The sequence below is a fragment of the Chiloscyllium punctatum genome, chromosome 30, assembly GCF_047496795.1.
Source record: "Chiloscyllium punctatum isolate Juve2018m chromosome 30, sChiPun1.3, whole genome shotgun sequence".
Lineage (NCBI taxonomy): Eukaryota > Metazoa > Chordata > Chondrichthyes > Orectolobiformes > Hemiscylliidae > Chiloscyllium > Chiloscyllium punctatum.
In genome coordinates this window covers 13,465,423-13,487,545 of record NC_092768.1, presented here as the reverse complement: position 1 = coordinate 13,487,545, position 22,123 = coordinate 13,465,423, and the positions used below count along the sequence as shown (strand labels likewise).

At 44.2% G+C, this 22,123-nt stretch overlaps 1 protein-coding gene across 1 annotated transcript in view; it reads left to right on the top strand.

Moving 5' to 3' along the window:
* LOC140455090 (uncharacterized) overlaps positions 1-22,123 on the top strand; it is a 115,145-nt gene that overhangs the window by 2,928 nt on the left and 90,094 nt on the right. The window contains exons 2-6 of the mRNA XM_072549752.1: positions 5,473-5,568; positions 6,162-6,395; positions 8,234-8,256; positions 8,350-8,465; positions 12,870-13,445. Coding sequence (XP_072405853.1) covers positions 5,473-5,568; positions 6,162-6,395; positions 8,234-8,256; positions 8,350-8,465; positions 12,870-13,445 — 1,045 coding nt within the window. The remainder of the gene's footprint in view (positions 1-5,472; positions 5,569-6,161; positions 6,396-8,233; positions 8,257-8,349; positions 8,466-12,869; positions 13,446-22,123) is intronic.

Here is a 22,123-nt window from a genome sequence, read left to right as displayed (position 1 = left end):
TATCTAAGTCTGGTTACATTGATCTCAATATTCTCCTCGACAGCAATATCTTTTTCCAGAGTGAATATCGATGAAACATATTCATTTAGTGTATCCCCTATCTCTCTGATTCCATTCACAGCTTCCCACTACTATCACTGATTGGCCCTAATCTCTCTCCAGTCATTCCTTTATTCCTAATATACCTGCAGGAGGACAAAGGCCTGAAGCTTGATCAAAGAGGGTTAGGTTGATCTTCCTGAAAGAGAGGTGAAGAGGTTTAAGGAAAACATTCCAGGGCTTGGGAAGTGGACAGTTAAAGGCACTACCCATGATGGGAGAACAATTAAAGTTAGAGCAGTTCAAGAGGACAAAATTCAATGAGAAGAGGTGTCTGATAAGATTATGAGGCTGAGGGAAATTCTAGAAAAATGGGAAAGCAAGGCCACACAGAGGTTTTAAAATTAGGATGTAGAAGGTTTAACAATCAGGAGGCTCAGATTATCCAAAGGAAGATTATCACATTAAGTTTCTTACGCTTATTAAGAGACAACAGCTCAGAAATCATACATGATCTCAATAGTCAGATAGTCACATGCCGTGTTCTAGGTGAGAACAGTTTCCTGGTCCCAGATCAGACAGACGGATTGGGGAAGCAGGAGGAAGCTGGTCTCCATGGCTGATAGTGCAGCCTCCTCAGTACAGTTGACCTCAGCACCCTAACCTTTGGGACATTCTCAGGCTGCTCACATGGTGAGTGAGAGCCTGCCCTGCCCCCTCCTCAACATGGAGCGGCCCATCCTGCAGACTCCACGACTGCTTCTCCTCTTCCTCACTCTGCCATGTGAAAGGAGGTTGTAACCTTGACCATGAGAGTGCATTCCATGTATGTGGCACGTAGCTCAGTCTGACTCTCACTGTCCCAGTGACCCAGCCCTGTAACCTGGGAAAGAGCAACATGTATAAGGGATCCATCTCCATCTCCTCCTGATCCAGAGTCCCAGGGCAGTGTAGGCTCCTGCATGGCTTCACATGCAAGCACTGCCAAGCCTCCTCCTCCCTCCCTCCATCCACCCAAAGCTGCTGCATGGGAGTTACCCTCTCAGAGGGAGCTCACTGCATTGAGAGACCTGGTTGGGAGTTCAGTGTTCTGACAGTCTTTCTCATGGCAGTGTTTAGTGAGCACTTCAGTTGATAGCTTATTATTGACAAAATATCCAGCATACCTTCAGTTTGAGATGTTGTATTACTGAGCTCCAGAGCTCAGGCCTCTCCCCCTTCACCCCATGCATTCTCTGTGATGGACATTATCTTGAATTTACAGAGAAAATGGCAAATCTTCAATTCTCGCAGTAACCTTCACCATGATCGTCCCCCTCTAACCGATATTTCTCCCCAGTAACACTTGATGATCTGATCCTTTCCTCTGTTCCCCACCCTCTGCCATGCTTCTCTCTCCCTGTAGCCTATTTCAAAGTTTCCATTGACCTCCCTGAGCATCACCATCCTGAGCCCAGACCCATCCAGCTCCCCATTCCAGCCTAACCCTGACACTGCCCCTTGTCCAACTCCTGCATTCCCTCACCCTCACCAACACCCCATCATCCCATTCAGTTCCTCACTCTGAACATGTAGCTCCCACCTTTCCTTGTTCACTGTGTCCCCATCACTGTCAAACTCCTCTCTGCTTCTTCCATTCCACTACAAACACATCCTCATGTCTTCTTCCCTGTCCCTGCCTTTCCCCCTTCCCACCATCATCTGGCCCTTTTCACTTCACACTCCTATTGTGTTAACCCCCTCCTGTCTGTCTCAGACCACGTCTGTGCCTTTAGCCAGCCTGGCTGCCTCACTTGGACCTACTGCCTCCCTTTACTGCTCCTTAACCCATTGGAGAAGTCTGCTGTGACAGTGACTACTCCCAGGCAGGAGTCCCACTGTCCTCCTGGGAGTGTCCTTTTTTTAGATTAGATTAGATTAGATTACTTACAGTGTGGAAACAGGCCCTTCGGCCCAACAAGTCCACACCGACCCGCCGAAGCGCCCACCCATACCCCTACATTTACCCCTTACCTAACACTAGGGGCAATTTAGCATGGCCAATTCACCTGACCTGCACATCTTTGGAGTGTGGGAGGAAACCGGAGCACCCGGAGGAAACCCACGCAGACACGGGGAGAATGTGCAAACTCCACACAGTTAGTCGCCTGAGGCGGGAATTGAACCCGGGTCTCTGGCGCTGTGAGGCAGCAGTGCTAACCACTGTGCCACCGTGCCGCCCCTGTTGTGACCGAGTTTCAAGCAGAGCTGTTAGTGCAGGGAACCTGGTGTCAGGCACATGAGGGAAATGTGGGAACTAAATTCAAAAGAAACCCCATGAATCAGGGACAGAGGACACCCAACAACAACTACAGAAACACAGAAATTTACAGCACAGAGGGAGACCATTCAGATGGTGATGAATCTTTGGAATTCTTCGCCCTAGAGACCTGTGGAAGCTCATTCACTGAGTGTATTCAAGACAGAGATCCAGAGATATCGCGATAATGATGACATCAAGGGGATATGGGATAATGCAGGAAAATAGCACTGATGTAGATGATCAGCCCTGATCTAGAATAGCACAGCCGGCTCAAGGGGCTGAATGGCCTACTTCTTCTCCAATGTGTCTGACCAGTCTATTGTATCTGCACTGGCTGATACAGAACTATCTGTCCTGATCCCACTTTCCAGTTTTTGTTCTCGAGCATTTGAATACTTTTTAAAATGTGATGATGGTTTTTGTCTCTCCCACACGTATGGATAGTGAATTCCAAACCCTCAACTTTCTGTGTCATAGAGTCATAAAGATTTACTGCATGGAAACAGGCCCTTTGGCCCAACTTGTCCATGCTGCCCAGTTTTCACAATTAATCTAGTCCCATTTGTCTGTGTTTGGTCCATATCCCTCCATATCTATCCCATCCATGTAACTGCCCAAATGATTCTTAAATGACAACATTTTATTCATCTCCACCACTACCTCTGGCAGCCCATTCCAGACATTCATCATCCTTTGTGTGAAAAGGTGGCTCCTCTGGACCCTTTGTATCTCTCCCCTCTCACTTTAAACCTATACACTCTAGTTTTAGACTCCCCCGCCATGGGAAAGGCTGTGGACTATCTACTTTATCTACTTTCCTCTTATTTTATAGATCTCTATCAGGTCAGCCCCAGTCTCCTTTGTTCCAGGGAAAAAAAAAATTCCAGCCTATCTAGCCTCACCTTCTAACTCAAACCTTCCACACCAGATGGCATCCTAATAAATATTTTCTGCATCTTTCCAGTTTAATCATGTCAAAGAACAAAGAACATTTACAGCCCAGGAACAGGCCCTTCGGCCCTCCAAGCCTGAGCCAATCTAAATGTACTGTCTAAACCTGTCGCCCCATTCCTAAGCATCTGTATCCCTCTGCTCCCCACCTACTCATGCATCTGTCCAGAAGTATCTTAAATGAATCTCCCGAGCCTGCCTCTACCACCTCTGCCGGAAACGCGTACCAAACACCCACCACCCTCTGTGTGAAGTACTTGCCACATGTATCCCCCTTAAACTTTCCACCTCTCACCTTGAAAGCATGACCTCTCTTATTGAATCCTTCACCCTGGGAAAAAGCTTGTCTCTATCCACCCTGTCTATTCCCTTCATGATTTTGTAAACGTCAATCAGGTCCCCCCTCAATCTCCTTTTTTCTAGCAAAAATAAACCTAACCTACTCAACCTCTCTTCATAGCTAACACTTTCCATACCAGGCAACATCCTTGTAAACCTTCTCTGCACTCTCTCCAAAGTGTCCATATCCTTTTGGTAATGTGGCGCCCAGAACTGTACACAGTATTCTAAATGCAGTCGAACCAATGTCTTGTACAATGTTAACATGACTTGCCAGCTCTTAGATTCAATACCCCGTCTGATGAAGGAAAGCATACTATATGTCTTCTTGACCACTCTATCCACCTGTGCAGCAACCTTCAGGGTACAATGGACCTGCACTCCCAGATCTCTGCCCATCAACGTATCCCAAGGCTCTTCCATTCATTGTATAATTCGCTCTAGAATTAGACTTGCCTAAATGCATCACCTCACATTTGTCTGGATTGAAAGCCATCTGCCACTTTTCTGCCCAACTCTCCAGTCTATCTATATCCTCCTGTATTCTCTGATAGTCCCTAATGCTTTCTGCTACTCCACCCATCTTTGTGTCATCTGCAAACCTGCTGATCATACCAACTCCTTTCTATGGTTGAGGGACTGGAACTGCACACAGTACTCCAAATGTGCCTCACCAACATCCTATACAGCTGTAACAAGATATTCCAATTCCTGTACTGAGTGATCTGACCGATGAAAGGAAGCATTCTGAAAGTCTTCTTCAAGACTCTGTCTGCCTGTGACTTCACTGTTTCAATGAGCGATGAACCTGTACCCCGTGATTTGTTCTATAACACCCCCCAAGGTCTAAGCAATGACTGTGTAAGTCCTGGTTTGTCCTACCAAAACGCAATACCTTGCTTTGATCTAAATTAAGTTCCCTCTGCCATTCCTCAGCCCAAAGGCCCATCTAATCAAAGTCTAATTTTACTCTGAGATAATCTTCTTCACTGTCCACACACCACCTAGTTTGATGTCATCTGCAAAATTACTAACTATTCCTCCTAAATTCTCATTCAAATCATTTATATAAATAACAAATAACAGTGGACCTGGCACCAATCCCTGTGGCTAGTCACAGGCCTCCAGTTTGGAAAACAACTCTCTATCACCACCCTCTGTCTTCTACCTTCAAGCCAATTTTGTATCCAAATGGCTGGCTCCCACATTTGTGAAAATCTTTCTCAATTCCCCTCAAATACTTTCATCAATTCCACTAAGTCAAATAATGAATTCTCTGCTCAGGGAGTTATGTGCTCTCCTAAGGCCCCCCTAATTTTGTACAGCTTACTTTGATTTCCTCAATCTCCCTCATCCCAAAGGGAACAATCCTGGTTTATCTATTCTTGCCTGAGTGTAAATTCTCGATGGTAACATGGACAAATGCCACTAATTGACTGAACATTTTTCTCATACTTAATCTAATCCCTCTCCCAATTATCCCAAATCTGTGCAATGCCTCCCCACCCTACTAAATGAACCCTCATTGAAGGTAAACATGTCTTTCTTGGCCAGTCTATCAAATTACCAACAGTGCTATCAAGCAGTGAAATATGCTCACTGACAATCCATATGTGTCACTCAGTTCCTCGACAATATCTTTGAAAAACAGGGCTATTACCATCTGGATGGACAAGTGCATAGATAAAATGCCAGTTTTACACCAGCCAGCGCACTGAACATTTATCTCAGAAACTGCGAACTCTGAGGCAGAAGTTTTTCCAGAAAAAAAATGTTCAGATGATTAATTTGGGGAGAACATGTTTCTGCAATTGTACTAAATAATTGACATTTTTGTTTAGAATGAGCTGCAAACTTCCCTGAAGCCAGTTCAGGACAAGAAGAAGGAATGTGAAGCTGCAAAAAGTGATTATGAGAGAACATTGTCCCACATTCAGGTAGCTTTTTTTCTTACTTTGTTCTATGTTTTGTGCATAATTGCAGCCATTCAGAATTGTGTTGTGGAGAGATCCAGTCTCCATATTATAAATTGCATGAATTAAACAGGATCTGAGAATTTCTCGCTTTTCAGAATGATTGAACGGGTTGTAAGTCATTTCTCTGCAAAAGGGAAAATAGGCTCACCTGATTGAATTCTGTAAAATTATAACAGGATTTGAAAATGTCGATATAGAGACAATGTTTCCATTTGACAAGGAGCTCAAAACTCAGGGTTTGAAAAACAAGATAATCACCAACAAATCCAATGGGGAATTCAGGAACTTGAGTTAGAGTTCCCTCTTTTAAATAAATTATCACCTGATATTCTAACTTCGATTAAATCCATTTTATTATTTGGATCTCACTGCCTGATGGAATAAATCACTTCGCAAGACTGTTATATGTATATCTACACATTATCAGGATTGTGAATGAACCAGATTGGGAATATTGTTATTCAATAATTCATTGCTATGAACAGAACTGCTCAGGTTGAACAACATTTTCAATCTCCTCATTTGTTTTTGTTCAATCTGATTATTTCCCAAAGGACCAAGGTGTAAAGTTGGCAAAACAGATTAAAACTGAATTTGAAAAACTTCACCAGCTTCTTCATGAGGAAGAGAGGATTGTGTTGGAAAGTCTGAAACTGGAGAAAGAGAGAAATAGTCAGGAGATGAAAGAAAGGATTGAGAAGACAATGGAGGAAATCTCATCACTTTCAGCCATTGTTCAGGATATTGAACAACAACTGAGGGAACAGGACAGCATCATATTTTTAACAGTAACTATTTTTTCCCTCCTTTCCTTTATTTTGAGATTGTCTTGAAGAGTTTGTGGATTCTATCATTGAAATTTAGAATATAAGCCTCACCATGTAACAGCACACAAATGACCCGTGACATTACGTTTTCTCTGTGTCATGCTCAAGAACACAAATGGCTATCTTTAACATAGAAATGACACAATCTGGAGTGTGTCCACTGCAGAGAAATATTACAAGGGAATATTTTAATAAACAATGAGGAAAATAAGCTTCATAAAGAGTGAGAAACCCTCAGGATGGTCAGACCATTCTCCTCTGAGGGTACATTTCCAGTCCAGCTGCTGGTCAGACACTAGGAACCTCAGCCAGGCTGTACCATGTTTACAGTGTCCCTGGCTGCAACAGGAATGATTCTGTCCAGGAGAGAAAACTCTTCACAGGGTCAGATACACAGACAGATCAAGCTTTCTCCCAGCAGGTAAATAGTTACATCTTCAGAGATTGGGAACTACAGTCCAGTTTCCAACCAGGCTGTATCATGTTTACAATGCTAGACTCCTTCCTCATTGGAACTGTAATAATTCTGTCCAGCAGAGAGAGTTCTCCACAGGTTCTGATATACAGACAGGTAGAGCTCTCTCCCAGCAATTAGAGCATTAAATGTTCAGACAATGGGAGGGGTGTGTCTCCACATGACAACTATTTATATCAGAGTCAATTTGATTTTACACAATTCCCACTAAATTCAGTGAGCCCTGAGAAGTTGATTTTGTTAATTCTGTCTTGTGTTTTGAAATGCTGACTAATCTGTGTTAACAGTGTTGGTTGAGTTGATCAGGAAACTGGGAGAACTCCAGGACACCTCTTGGAAATGTGTCTTGGGATCTTTTCACTTCATCTTTTTCTTAATATTTTGGAAATACACTTTATTAATGAAAACCCTTTCTATATATACATTGTCAATAAAGCAGTTTGGTTCTTCGCATATTGAGAATAAACAAATGTTGGAGACTTACTCTCCCAACAGTTCCAACAGACAGAGAAACCTCTTTTCTTTATTTCAAAAATATACTTTATTCATAGAAATAGTCGTTAGTCTGTTGAAACTTGTTGGTTTTCCAGAGCAAGGAAGTAACACTTGCCAGGAGTTGCAGACAGGTACGTTCTAAGATCCAGGACTACAGACTGAGGGATGTACTAAAGTTTGGGGAAACTGCCACCAAGGAGCAGTGAAGAAAAACCACCATCTAAGCTCTTCCTGCTGATGTTGTTGTATTCCACCTTTCCCCCACTCCATGCCTCAGATACAGATAGATATAGTCTTGTACAAGTAGGAAATGCCTTCGGTTTGTTTGCTGGATAAAGTGACACTCCAATGCTTGTTTGTTTCGCCATATGCTACTGTACAGAACTGAAATGCTTCAGTAACATTGTACGTACATTAAGATATATATAAAAAGATGCTGACAAAGTTTCAAAGACAGTTTGTAGAGTCTAAATGCTGAACATAAAACTAACAATGATGCTTCACCCTCTTTCGGGAGAGACAATTATTTCTATTGGACAACCTTGGTGTAGATTCCCAGAAACATTTGCCTCCAGGACATATACAGATTACAACTCTTGTAAGTAATAACTAATTCCAGCAATTTGACATCCATGTCGATTTACCATGAGTTGTTCTGTGCAGTAAGGTTGAGTTATTTGTAATATTGTGGAGTAACTCAGTCCAGTGATGTCAGGAACAAACAGTTCAATAACTTCCTGAATTTAATGTTTTGGGGAATCCAGGCTGGGACTTTTTGTGATAAAATGTTCTCTAAACACAAACAATTTAAATTGTTCTTGTTCCACAGAAATTTCCAGAAACACAGCAAAGGTAAAGTTTATATCCTTGATTTGATTTTTATTTGAAACATATTCCTCTCCCACCCTGGAATGACCCAACACTGACCTTTATCTCCTGTTTCAGAGTGAAGCAAACTCTCCCGGAGCCACAGAATGTTTACCCTTTAATAAATGTGGGCAAGTACATTGGCTCCCTGCAGTACAGAGTGTGGAAAAAGATGCTGACAGTGATTAATACAGGTGGGTGTGAGCTTCCTGACACTAGCTTTTCAACAACTTTCACAATAAAGAGTAGAACTGAGCTAATAAATATTTAATTGTATTTGTAACTGATGAGATTTCATTGCAGTTAATTTTCTGGGAAAAAACAGAATTGACTGATCACAGAGTCACAGTCACCTGCTCCACCTACTGGACACTTCTAGTATTGGGAACGGCGGTTGCTTCTTCAATCTCCCTTTGTGGATCATTGATCCAACATTTTATGTTTGTCTTTATCCATCTTCCACAAAACTATAGCCACCAACATAAATATGTCATGTCTCAGGGCAGGTTCTGTCCTGAATCCTACCTCAGTTTCACAGTCACCCTGTATTTGTCAAATGTGATGATCTCCTGGATAGTTGAGATTAGCTGTGAGTTTAGGATCATCTATTGTTTATCTTAATGTTTCTCCCACTTAGCGATAAAGTCCATCTGGTTATTCTGACACAAGATCTTGTTCTTTCTTTGATTGTTTTGTCTAACAATAGTCAGATTGGATTGTGATGGTCAGTAATATCAGAGACTGAGAAAACAATGAAATATTTCACAGTCTAACAGGTCCCTCACTGATGGAAAATCCCTTCTCCATGTTTGTTTGGACTCTGGACACAAGGGTTACTGGTCACAAATGAATGTTTGTTTCCTACAGAAGGACTTCCCTTAAAATGATGTCAGTGGCTACAGCTTCCAAATAAAAGGCCTTGTTGGGGTGGACAGCTTCCAGAGCTGGGCCAGTCGGCAAGTTCCTCTCTCTGTCACACACGTCATCTCTCCCTGTCACACACATCCACTCCTTCCCTCACATACAGCGTCTCTCTCTGTCTGCGTCACACACACCATTTCTCGCTCTCTTTGCCTTACTCGCTGTCTGTCTGTCACACCCACACCGTGTCTCCCTGTCACACACACCCACTCCTTTTCTCACACACATCATCTTCTCTCTCTCTCTTTCTCTGTGTCACACACACTGTCTCTCCCTCTCTTTCTTTTTGTCACACACACCGTCTCTCTTTCTCTTCTCTCTCTGTCATATGCAGTCTCTCTCGCTGTCCATTATGCACAATCTCTCTCCCTCTGTCTCTCTCTCTCTTTCTCTCCCTGCCAATCAATCACTTACTCTCTGCCTCCCATTCCCTTTTCTCTATCTCTCATTTCTCTCTGTCACATTCGTACTCTCACACGCTCTTTATCACATCCTCTCTCTGTCACAGGTTATCAATCCAACTCTCTCCCTGTCTCAGTTGCACTCTTTCTGTCTTTCTGTCACACCCCCACTTTTTTTGTCACTCCCTCTCTTTATGGCACAACTTTCTGTCACAATCTATATCTCCCTCTCTCTCTGTTACTCTCTTTATCTGTCACTTTCTCTCCCTCTCTGACTCTCTCACACTGTTACTTTCTCTCATAACGTCACTCTCTGTCACACACTTTCTCTGTCACTCTCTCTCTCTTTCTCTCTCTGCTCCTCTCTTTCTCTGTAATTTTCTCTTTCCTGGTCACTGCATCTTTTGGTCACTTTCTTTCTATACAGCTTGCTTCCTTTCTTTCTCTGTCATGCATTCTCTACTCTTCTCTTTGTCAAACATTCTGTCACACAGTCTGTCACTCCCTCTATTTCTGACGCATCCTCTATGTGAAACTCTGTCACAATCTATCGAGCCATAGAGTCATTGAGTCCTACAGGCCCTTGAGTCCAAACTGTTCCATGCTGACCAAAACGTCCTTCTATGGTAACCTCATTTCCCTGCACTTGGCCCATATCCTTCTAAACATTTCCTATCCATATATTTGACCAAGTGCCTTTCAAATGTTGTTAAGGTACCTTCCCCGACCACATCTGCTGGTAGTTCATTCCTTATGCATGCCATCTTCCAAGTAAAAAAGTTACCCCTCAGGTTCCCTTATATACTTACCCATCTAACCTTAAACAGATGTCCTTTCATCTTCAATTTCTCAATCCTGGGAAAAAGACTCAGTGCATTCACCTTATCCATGCCATTTCATGTTCTTATACCCTTCTATTAGTCACCTATGCTCTAAAGCAAAAAATTCTTCACTTGTCCAACCTCTCCCTATAACTCAGGCCATTCAGCCCTGGCAACATCCTTGTAAATTTCTTCTGTATTCTTTCCAGTTTAATAACATGCTTCATACAGCAAAGTGACCAAAGTATAAAAGGGAACCTGAGGGGCAACATTTTTACATAGAGGGTGGTACGCATATGGTATGAGCTGTCAGCAGAAGTGGTTGAGGCAGGTACGTTAACAACATTTGAAAGGCATTTGGACAAAGTGCCCCTCACCAAGTGCAGCCTCACTAAAAGCCTTCTTCAAGGCCCTGTCTACCTAAGACTCCATTTTCATAGAGCTGTGCACCTGAACTCCAAGGTGCCTCTGATTCACTACACTTCTTAAAGCCCTATCATTCACCATGAATCTCCTACCTTGATTTGACGTTCCAAAATACAATACCTCATGCTTATCTATATTTACTCCATTTGCTATTTCTCGGTCCACCTCCCCAGCTGATCGAGGTCCTGCTACAATTTCTGATATACTTCCTCACTGTCCACAATACCACCTATTTTAGTCAGCAGCAAACTTACTGCCTTGTATCTTTTCATCCAAATCATTGATATAGATAACAAACAGCAATGGGCCTAGCACCGACCCTGAGGCACTCCACTAGTCACAGGCCTCCAGTCCTATAAGTATCCATCCACTATTACCCTCTGCTTCCCACCACCTAGCAAATTGTGTATCCAATTTGCCAGCTCCCTCTGGATCCCATGCAATCTAACGTTCCAGAACATACCACGTGGAACATTATCAGATGCTTTCAGCAATCCACATAGACTAGGCCTACCGCCCTGTCCTCATTAACCTTACTAATCACTTCATCAAAGAACTCTAACAAATTTGTGAGGCATGATCCCCCATGCACAAAGCCATGTTGTCTATTCCTAATCAAACTCTGTCTTTCCAAATGCATGCATATATTAGTTCTCAGAATCTTCTCAAGTAACTTATCTAACTCAGATGTTAAGCTTAATGCTCCATAGTTCCCAAGTTTTTCTTCACAGCCTTTCTTGAATAAGGGTAAAAACATTTGCTACCCTCCAGTCTTCTGGGACCTCACCCATGGCTAACAATGATGCAAAAATATCAGCCAGGGCCCCCACAATTTCTTCTCTAGCCTCTTGCAGTGTTCTTGGATATGGTTGGTCAGGACCAGGAGATTTATCCATCTTCAAGCATTCCAATAAATCTAACACTTCCTCAACTGTAATATGGACTGTCCCCAAGATATGACCACTAACTTCCCTAAGTTCCCAAGTTGTCTTGTCTTTCTCCATGGTAAACATAGGGGAGAAATATTCATTGAGGAGCCTTACTCATCTCCTGCAGTTCTACACATACATGCCTATTTTGGTCCTTGAGGTGTCCTATTCTGTCTCTAGTTATCCTTTTTCCTTCAATATACTTAAAGTACCTCTTTGGATTCACCCTAATCTTCTCAGCCAAGGCTACCTCATACCCTCTTTTTACCCTCTTGTTTTCCTTCTTCAGTAAACTCCTGTATCCCCTCTATACCTCCAAGGATTCCCTTGATCCAAGCCTTCTGTACCTGAGCCATGTCACCTTTTTTTTCTGGTCAAATCTACAATATCTCTTGTTTCCCGGTTCCCTATTCCTGTCAAACTTTCCTTCCCCCCTCACAGGATCATATAGACCTTGACCTCTAGCTATCTCACTTCTAAAGGCCTCCCACTTGCCAGATGTTCCTTTGCCTCAATCAAGTTACTCCAATCAACTCCTGCAAGCTTTTTTCAAATTCCGTCAAAATTCACTTTAGAATTCAATTTACAACTTGAGCTTGTAGACCAGTTTTGTCCCTCTCCATAACCATTTAAAAATTAATAGAACTATGGTCCCAAAATGCTCCCTCACAGCCACATCAGTCACCTGTCCTGCCCTATTTCCTGCCCTATCTCTCTCTGTCGTTCTGTCTTTTTCTTTCTGTCACACACTCACAAAGCCACGCTCTCTTTCTGTTACACTCCTTCACATTCTCTTGCTGTCACTGTCACTATTTCTCCCTCTCTACAACTTTCCTTCTCTTTCTCTGTTGCATGCCCTCTCTTTTTCTCTCTGCCGCACTCTCTATGTAACAGAGTTTCCTCAGCCTCATTGCAGGGTCTATTCCCTTGGCTAATACCTTCCCCTGTGTATCTTTTCCCATTTCCCCGAGTGCTGTTTGACCCTTTCCCCAGGGATGAATTTCTAATTCTGGGTTATTGTTGATGTTCCCAGTCACTAAGCAGCTGTGAGAGTTACAGTGAATGTGATTAACATTTTATCAGTGTCCTTCTGTTCCCAGCTCCAGTCACCTTGGACCCTAATACAGCAGCTCCTGCCCTTCTCCTGTCTGAGGACCTGAGCACCGTGAAGTACACTGGGAATCAGCAGCAACTTCCTGACAATCTGGAGAGATTTGATTTCCTTGTCTTTGTCCTGGGATCAGAGGGATTTATGTCAGGGAAACATTCCTGGGAGGTGGAGGTGGGGAATAAGACTCGATGGAATTTGGGAGTGGCCAAGGAATCCATCAACAGGAAGGGGGATGTCTACCTGAATCCAGGTAATGGATACTGGTCACTGATTCTGAGAGAAGGGAATAAATACTGGGCTGGTGAGGAACCATGGAAAAGCTTAGAGCTGAGTGTGAGTCCGAGAAAGATCCGAATCTATCTGGATTATGATGGAGGGGAGGTGTCTTTTTATAACTCAGAGAACAAGACCCATATCTACACTTTCACTGGGACATTCACTGAGAAACTCTATCCTTACTTCAGTCCGGGTCTCATTGATGGGGGTAAAAACACAGAGCCTCTGAAAATCTGTCCCCGGAGAGTAACAATCCAGGAGGATGAGGGATTCATCGCTTCATCCAAATAAAGACCCTCGCTTTGGGAGAAAGGGGAAGGTCCTACACACAGGGTCACTGGTGGGAGAATGGGAAGATTCCACACACTGGGTGACTGGGTGGGGGAATGGAAAGATCCCACACACTGGATCATTGGATGGGGGAATGGGAAGATCACACAGACTGGGTGACTGGGTGAGGGAATGGGAAGATCCCACACACTGGATCACTGTGTGGGGGGAGGGGAAGATCTCACACACAGGGTCACTTCGTGGGGGGGAGGGGGAGGCCCCCATTCTCTGTCTGTGATTTTGGTTCCAGGGATGGGTGTGGGGGGATAGGATCTCATTCTAGGGGTGGGGCTTTTCCCTGAGTCACCGTGTGAGCAGGTGCCTGAGGGAAGCGGGGCCCTGAATCAGATTGGGCCTGAACCCTCATGGGCCTGGCCAAAGTGACCCTCAACAGGGTGCAGGCAGTGGGCAGTTAAGGGGGATGTTGGTTCTGACTGTCTGACTCTCTTCCTTGGCTGGGTCAGTACCCAGGTGTCCCTGGAGATCGGGCACATGATGTCCATGGGTATACATCAGGCCTTCAGTGACTGGTGGGCAAAGGGGGAACCGGACCATCTCATTAATCCTGGAAACGCCATTTTGCTGAGATACAAATTTTCTTTAAAGTCCTCTTTTGTTTTTTTGATGCAGTGGGTCAGTACTGTCCCTTTTAAAGTGAATTTTATTCTTTCTGGTATTTTCTCAAAATGTATATATGGACACAAACTGAAACTAGAACTTTTGTGTCAGGAAGTGTGTGTATAATTTTGCAAATAAATTGCTATAAAATTGTTCAAGTATTGGTTCTATTCCTATCCTTCAGCAAGTGATTCTCTGGAATCTCACACTTTGGAGGAGCCTGTAAGGATCTAGATAATGAAGTCAGCGTAAATAAGGGAAAGAGTAGGCAGGAAGCAGAGGATGAATGCAGAGAGACTGGTGGTCTGAGGTGCATTTGTTTTCGTGCACAAAGTATAGTAGGTAAGGCAGTTGGACTTAGGGCTTGGATTAGACCTGGGAGTATGATGCTATTGCTATCACTGAGACTTGGTTGAGGGAAGAGCATGATTGGCAACTCAATATCCCAGGATATCGATTCTTCAGGCGGGACAGAGAGGGACATAGAAGAGGTGGAGGAGTTGCATTACTGGTCAGAGAGGATATCACCTGTGCTGAAGGAGGGCACGATGGAAGACTTGAGCAGTGAGGCAATATGGGCACAGCTCAGAAATAGGAAGGGTGCGGTAACAATGTTGGGATTACACTAGAGGCCTCCCAACAGTGAACATGAGATAGAGGTACCAATACATGGAGAGATCATAGAAATGTAGGAGTAACAGAGTGTTAGTGATAGGAGATTTTAATTTTCCCAACATTAGTGTCAGAGGTCTAGGTGGAGCAGAATTTGTAAGGAGCATCCAGGAGGGTTTTCTAGAGCAGTATGCAAATAGTACAACTCGGGAAAGGGGCCATACTGGACCTGGTGTTGGGAAATGAGCCCAGCCAGATGGTTAAAGTTTCAGTACAGGATTACTTTGGGAATAGTGATCACAATTATATAAGTTTGAGAATACTCATGGACAAAGACAAGAGTGGTCCTAAAGGAAGTGTGCTAAATTGGGGGAAGGCCAACTATACCAAAATTCAGCAGCTGGGGAGCCTAGACTGGGAGCAGCCGGTTGAAGAGAAATCCACATTGGATATGTAGATTTTCGCTTTTAAAGAGAGGTTAATTAAAGTTCAGGAGAGATATGTTCCTGTGAAAATGAGGGATAGAAATGGCAAGATTTGGGAACCATGGATGACAGGTGAAATTGTGAGACTAGCTAAGAGACAACAGGATGCATACATAAGGTCTAGGCGACTAAAGACAGACAAAGCTTTGGAAGAATATCAGGAATGTAGGATCAATCTGAGGAATTAAGAGGGCCAAAAGGGGTCATGAGATATCCTGAGTGAGCAGGGTTAAGGAAAATCCCAAAGCCTTTTATTCATCTTTAAGGAGCAAGAGGGTAACGAGGGTAAGGGTTGGCCCACTCAAGGACAAAGGATGAAAGACATGCGTGGAATCAGAGAAAATGGGTGAGATTCTTAATGAGTACTTTGCATCGGTATTCACAGAGGAGAGGGACATGGCAGATGTTGAGGTTAGGGATAGCTCTTTAATTAGCCTTGGTCAAATTGACGTAAGGAGGAAGGAAGTGTTGTGTATTCTAAAAGGCATTAAGGTGGACAAGTCCCCAGGTCCAGATAGGATCTAGACCAGGTTTCTGACGCAAGTGAGAGAGGAAATTGTTGCAGCTTTAACAGATTTCTTTGAGTCCAGGGGAGGTCCTGGAGGACTGGAGAATTGCTAATGTTGTCCCCTTGTTTGAGAAGAGTAGCAGGGATAATCCAGGTAATTACAGACCTGTGAGCCTGACGTCAGTGGTAGAGAAGCTACTGGAGAACATATTAAGGGATAGGATATATACACATTTGGAAGAAAATGGGTTTATCAGTGATTGGCAGCATGGCTTTGTGCAGGGAATGTTATGTCTTTCAAACCTAATAGAATTCTTTGAAGAGGTGACAAAGTTGATTGATGAGGGAAGGGATGTAAATGTCATATACATGGTCTTCAATAAAGCATTTGATAAGGTTCCCTGATAAGGGTAGGCTGATGAAGAAGGTGAAGTTGCATGTGGTCCAGGATGTTCTAGCTAAATGGGTAGAGAACTGGTTGGGCAACTGGAGACAGAGAGTAGTAGTGGAAGGGAGCTTCTCATAATGGAAACTTGTGATCAGTCGTGTCCCACGGGATTCATGCTGGGACCACTGTTGTTTATGATATACATAAATTATTTAGAGGAAGGTGTAGGTTGCCTCATTAGCAAGTTTGCAGATGACACTAAGATCAGTGGAATAGCAGATAGTGAAGGGGACTGTCAGAAAAACAGCAGAATATAGATAGATTAGAGAGTTGGGCAGAGAAATGGTGGAGTTCAATCTGGACAAGTGCAAAGTGATGCATTTTGGAAGATGCAATTCAAGAGTGAACTATACAGTAAATGGAAAAGTCCTGGGGAAAATTGATGTACAGTGAGATCTGTGTGTTCAGGTCCATTTTTCCCAAAAGGTGGCAACGCAGGTTAGTCGAGTAGTCAAGAAAGCATATGGCATGTGTTCCTTAATGAGATGGGGTATTGAGTACAAGAGTTGGCAGGTCATGTTACAGTTGTATAAGATTTTGGTTAGGCCATATTTGGAATATTGTGAACCATTCTGGTCACCACATTACCAAAAGGATGTGGATGCTTTGGAGATGGTGCAGAGGAGGTTCATCAGGATGTTGCCTGGTATGGAGGGTCCTAGATATGAGGGGAGGTTGAGTCGATTAGCATTATTTTCCTTGGAAAGAAGAAGGTTGAGGGGAGACCTGATTGAGGCCGACAAAATCATGAGAGGTGGAGACAGTGTGGATAGCATGAAACTTTTTCCCAGCGTGGAGGACTCATTTACTAGGGGGCATGAGGTCAAAGTGAGAGAGGAAAAGTTTAGAGGAGATATATGTGGAAAGTTCTTCACGCAGAAGAACAGGTGGGGGCCTGGAATGCATTGCCAGCAGAAGTAGTAGAGGCAGGAACAATTGCATTGAAGGATCTGAGCTACAGGGAGAGGCTGAACAGGCTGGGGCTGTTTTCCCTGGAGCGTCGGAGGCTGAGGGGTGACTTTATAGGGGTTTATAAAATTATGAGGGGCATAGACAGGATAAATAGACAAAGTCTTTTCCCTGGGGTCGGGGAGTCCAGAATTAGAGGACATAGATGTAGGATGAGAGGGGAAAGATATAAAAGATATAAAAGAGACCTAAGGGACAACTTTTTCACGCAGAGGGTGGTACATGTATGGAATAAGCTGCCAGAGGATGTGGTGGAGGCTGGTACAATTGCAACATTTAAGAGGCATTTGGATGGGTATATGAATAGCAAGGGTTTGGAGGGATGTGGGCCGGGTGCTGGCAGGTGGAACTAGATTGGGTTGAGATAACTGGTCAGCATGGACAGGTTGGACCAAAGGGTCTGTTTCCATGCTATACATCTCTATGACTCTATATGTCAAGACAGATACATGAATGAGCAGGGTGCAAAGAGAAATAGTTCCTTAGAAAATAGGCGGCAGGTTTAGATAGAGGATCTGGATCAGTGCAGGCTTGGAATGTCGAAGGACCTCTTCCTGTGCTGTAATTTTCTTTGTTCTTTGAGATTGCAGTGAGCCTGCACAGAAGAACCCTTGGTTAGTGTAGTTCCCAGGACAGAGACAGTCATTGTGATCACTGTACCCGAAAGGTAAGACTGTCTCAGAGAGGGAGCGTTGTACAATGTCCTCTTCCTGCTGTGACATGTTGCTGAGTATGTTTCAAGTGTGTCACAAATTAAGTTTACATTGATTTTATTGACACTGTGTAGGTGTGTCTGGTTTAAGGGCCTTGACCTCAGATTGACTGTGTTCCTGAATACAATCATTTCACTACCAGCTGCAATGAGCTCCTCTCTTATCCATTCTTACCCATCCAATCAGAGCCAGAGATTCACCTGCAGTTGATTCTCTTCCCACTCCCACACTGTTCCCTCGGGAATCCCCCAAAGATCTGTCCTTGGCCCCTTGCTATTTCACAGCCACACGCTGCCTCTCAGTCACCTCATTAGAAAACATGTCAAATTCCACATGTCTGGTGTTGACACCCAGCTCGATCTCACCCCCATTCAGATAATGACAGAGGGAGTGCACCCTCTCATACTCTGTGTACAGATGATACACAGACTCCTCCACTTGAGAGTGTAATTCACAATATTGATCCTATCCAACTTGTCCCATTCCAAATTCATTCTTGTGATCGGGGCATCACTGACAAGGACAGTGTTTATTGTCCATCCCTCCTTGTCCCTGATTGGATGGTTCTTTCAGTGAACTGGGACAGGTGTGATGGGCTGAATGGCCTCTCCTATGCTGTCTGATACCATGATCAATCACAGTTTATTCATAATGAGACTCACATTCGACATACCCATCAGGAACCACTTCTCAATGTTACCCACAGACAGCAGAGGTACTTTGTAAACCTGCAGAGAGAACATGTCCAGCAGATACTGACCACACATTGAGTTCACTCCTGTCCAGTTAGGAGGGTGGAGAAATATTCCAGACACCAAACTCTGGAGAGATTTCCCTGGATTCTTATTAGACAGGAGACATCAGCAGACAAAGCAACAAGAACAGATCACAAACAAGATCAGGAAATCCTGGGAACATGCATCAGCTCAGACAGCAACTGTAGAGAGAGAACAGGCAGCTCGATATCTGAATAGTGAAGCCTTTGTCAGAACACCATCAGATCTTGCTGTTTGTTGGTGTTGTTTAATTCACTGTCACTTCTCCAGGGATGTCCATCTCCAGAAAGTTCTGCTCTTGTGTTTGACGTGACCTCCCTGTGTCTCTGCTCCATGCTCTTTCTCTTCCTCCTTGTGTTTGATTGGGATTGCGTGGATCGATCTGAGATCCAGCCAATCCAATAAGAACTTTAACTAGGAAATGGGATAAACTCTTGAGAAGTTACAAGGGAATGGGTGGGGGAGTGAGATAGTTAAACAGTAGTTTCCAAAAGGCTTGCACAAGTATGAGTTTTTTTCCTGTCTGGGAGCATTGGAGACAGAGCAGAGGTGACTATGAAGACCACGAGGTTGCCGGGAAGGTAAAAGAACTGTATAAAATCTTACCCTCGAAGCCAGCAGCCTTTTTCCTGTGAGGGAGCAGTGGAAAACAGAGCGGAGGTGACGTTGGAGACCAGGAGATTGATGGGAAGGCAAGGATTCGTATAAATTTGGGCAGCAGCTAAACCCAAGATACTACACGTGTAGTATCTCCCTCCTGCACACACCCCCGCCCCCGCCCCCGCGCCCACACCCCCGCCCTCAACCAGAAGAAAGAGACTCTGTAAGGTAAGGTAAGGTAAGGTCTTTCTTTCATATGTTTAAGTGCACTGTTTGGGTTTTAGTTACTTGATATAAAGCTAAGGCTTTCAATGGTAGAGGACCGCAGACCCCATGGCATATGGCTCTTGCTTGATGTGGGAGCCCAGGGACATTTCTGACTCTTACACTTGCAAGAAGTGTGTCCAGCTGCAGCTCTTGTTTGACCACATGACGGCTCTGGAGCTGCGGATGGACTCACTGTGAAGCATCTACGATGCTGAGGAGGTTGTGGATAGCACGTTTAGTGAATTGGTCACACCGCAGGTAAGGGAGACAGTGAATGGATAACCAAAAGGCAGAGAAAGAGTAGAAAGGCAGTGCAGGTGCCCTCTGCGGTCATGTCCCTCCAAAACAGGTATACGTTTTGTGTGCTGTTGGAGGAGATGGCTCACGGTGGCACAGTGGTTAGCACTGCTGCCTCACAGCGCCAGAGACCTGGGTTCAATTCCCGACCTCAGGCGACTGACTGTGTGGAGTTTGCACGTTCTCCCCGTGTCTGCGTGGGTTTCCTCCGGTTGCTCCAGTTTCCTCCCACAGTCCAAAAATGTGCAGGTCAGGTGAATTGGCCATACTAAATTGCCCATTGTGTTAGGTAAGGGGTAGATGTAGATGTAGGGGTATGGGTGGGTTACGCTTCAGCGGGGCAGTGTGGACTTGTTGGGCCGAAGGGCCTGTTTCCACACTGTAAGTAATCTAATCTAATCTAATCACCAGGGGAGGGCAGCAGTTGCCAGGATCATGGCACGATGGTGGGCACTGCTATTCAGAAGGGCGGGAAAATGACTCGTAGGGCCATAGTTATAGGGGATTCTATTGTAAGGGGAGTAGATCGGCAGTTCTGTGGCCAAACATTAGACTCCCGATGGTATGTTGCCTCCCAGGTGCTTGGGTCCGAGATGTCACCGATTGGCTGCAGAGCACTCTCAAAGGGGAGGGTAAACAGTCAGTTGTTTTGGTGCATATAGGCACTAACGATATAAGTAAAAAATGAGATGAGGTCCTGAAAGCAGAATTCAGGGAACTAGGAGAGAAGTTAAAGAGGAGGACCTCAAAGGTAATCTTGGGATTGCTACCAGTGCCACATGCTAGCCAGGGTAAAAATAAAAGAATAGGCAGGATAAACACGAGGCTTGAGGGATGGTGTAGGAGGGAGGGGTTCAGATTTGTGGGACATTGGGACCAGGTCTGGGGAAGGTGGGACCTATTACAAAATGCACAATCTATACCTGAACCAGACTGGAACTAATGTCCTTGGGGGGAGTTTTTGCTATTGCCATTGGGGAGATTTTACACTAATGTGGCAGTGGGCTGGGGACCAGAAGAGAAGACTAGTAGACAATGAGGCAGAAACTAGAGACTGTAAGGATCATGAAGTTAGCATTACCAAGGGGAAGAGTAGGCAGAGAGCAGATGAACGCAAAAGAACTGGTGGCCTGAGGTACATATACTTTGATGCAAGGAGTATAGTGGGTAAGGCAGATGAACTTAGGGCTTGGATTGGTGCCTGGGAGTATAACATTATTGTGATCACAGAGGATTGGTTGAAAGAAGGGTATGATTGGCAATTAAATGTTTCAGGATAGAGGCAGGACAGTAAAAAGGGGGGGGGGGGTGGGAGGGGAGTGGAGTTGCTGGTCAGGATGATATCACGGCTGTGCTAAAGGAGGACACTATGCAGGGCTTGAGTAGTGAGGCATTATGAGTGGAGCTGAGAAACAGGAAGGGTGTAGTTACATTGTTGGGGCTGTATTACAGGCCTTCCAACAGTGAATGTGAGGTAGGAGAACAAATAGGTAAACAGATTCTGGAAAGATGTAGAGGCAACAGGGTGGGTGGTGATGGGAGATTTTAATTTTCCCAACATTGACTGGGAGACACTTTGTGTCAGAGGTCTGAATGGGGCAGAATTTGTAAGGAGCGTCCAGGAAGGTTTTCTAGAGCAGTATGTCAATAGTCTGACAAGGGAAGGGGTCATATTGGGCGTGCTGCTGGGGAATGAGTCAGGCCAGAAGTTGAAGTGGGGGATTTCCTTGAGAATAGTAATCACAATTCTGTAAGTTTTGGAATACTCATAGACAAAGATGAGAATAGTCCCAAGGGAAGAGTGCTAAACTGGGCCAAGGCCAATTATATCAAAATTAGTCAGGAGCTGGGAAATGTGGATTGGACACATTGAAGGGAAGTCCACATTTGAAGTGTGGGAGACTTTCAAAGGTAGTACAGTGCAAGGTTTGTAGTACAGTATAGGCATGTCCCATTGAAAACAAGGGATAGGAAAGACAAGATTCGTGAAATGTAGCTGACGGGAGAAATCGTGTGACTAGCCAAGAGGAAAAGGGAAGTGTACATAAGGTCCAGGCAGCTAAGAACAGAACAGGCCTTGAGGAATATCGGGAGAGTAGAAATAGTCTTAAACGAGGTATCAAGTGGGTTAAAAGGGGTCATGAAATAACTTTAACGAGCAGAATTAAGGAGAATCCCAAGGCCTTTTATTCGTATGTACGAAGCAAGAAGGTAACGAGAGAAAGGATTGGTCCACTAAAGGATAAGGAAGGAAGATTGTGTGTCAAACCTGTGAAAATGGGTGAGATTCTCAATAATTACTTTGCATCAGTGTTCACTGATGAGAGGGATATGATGACTGTTG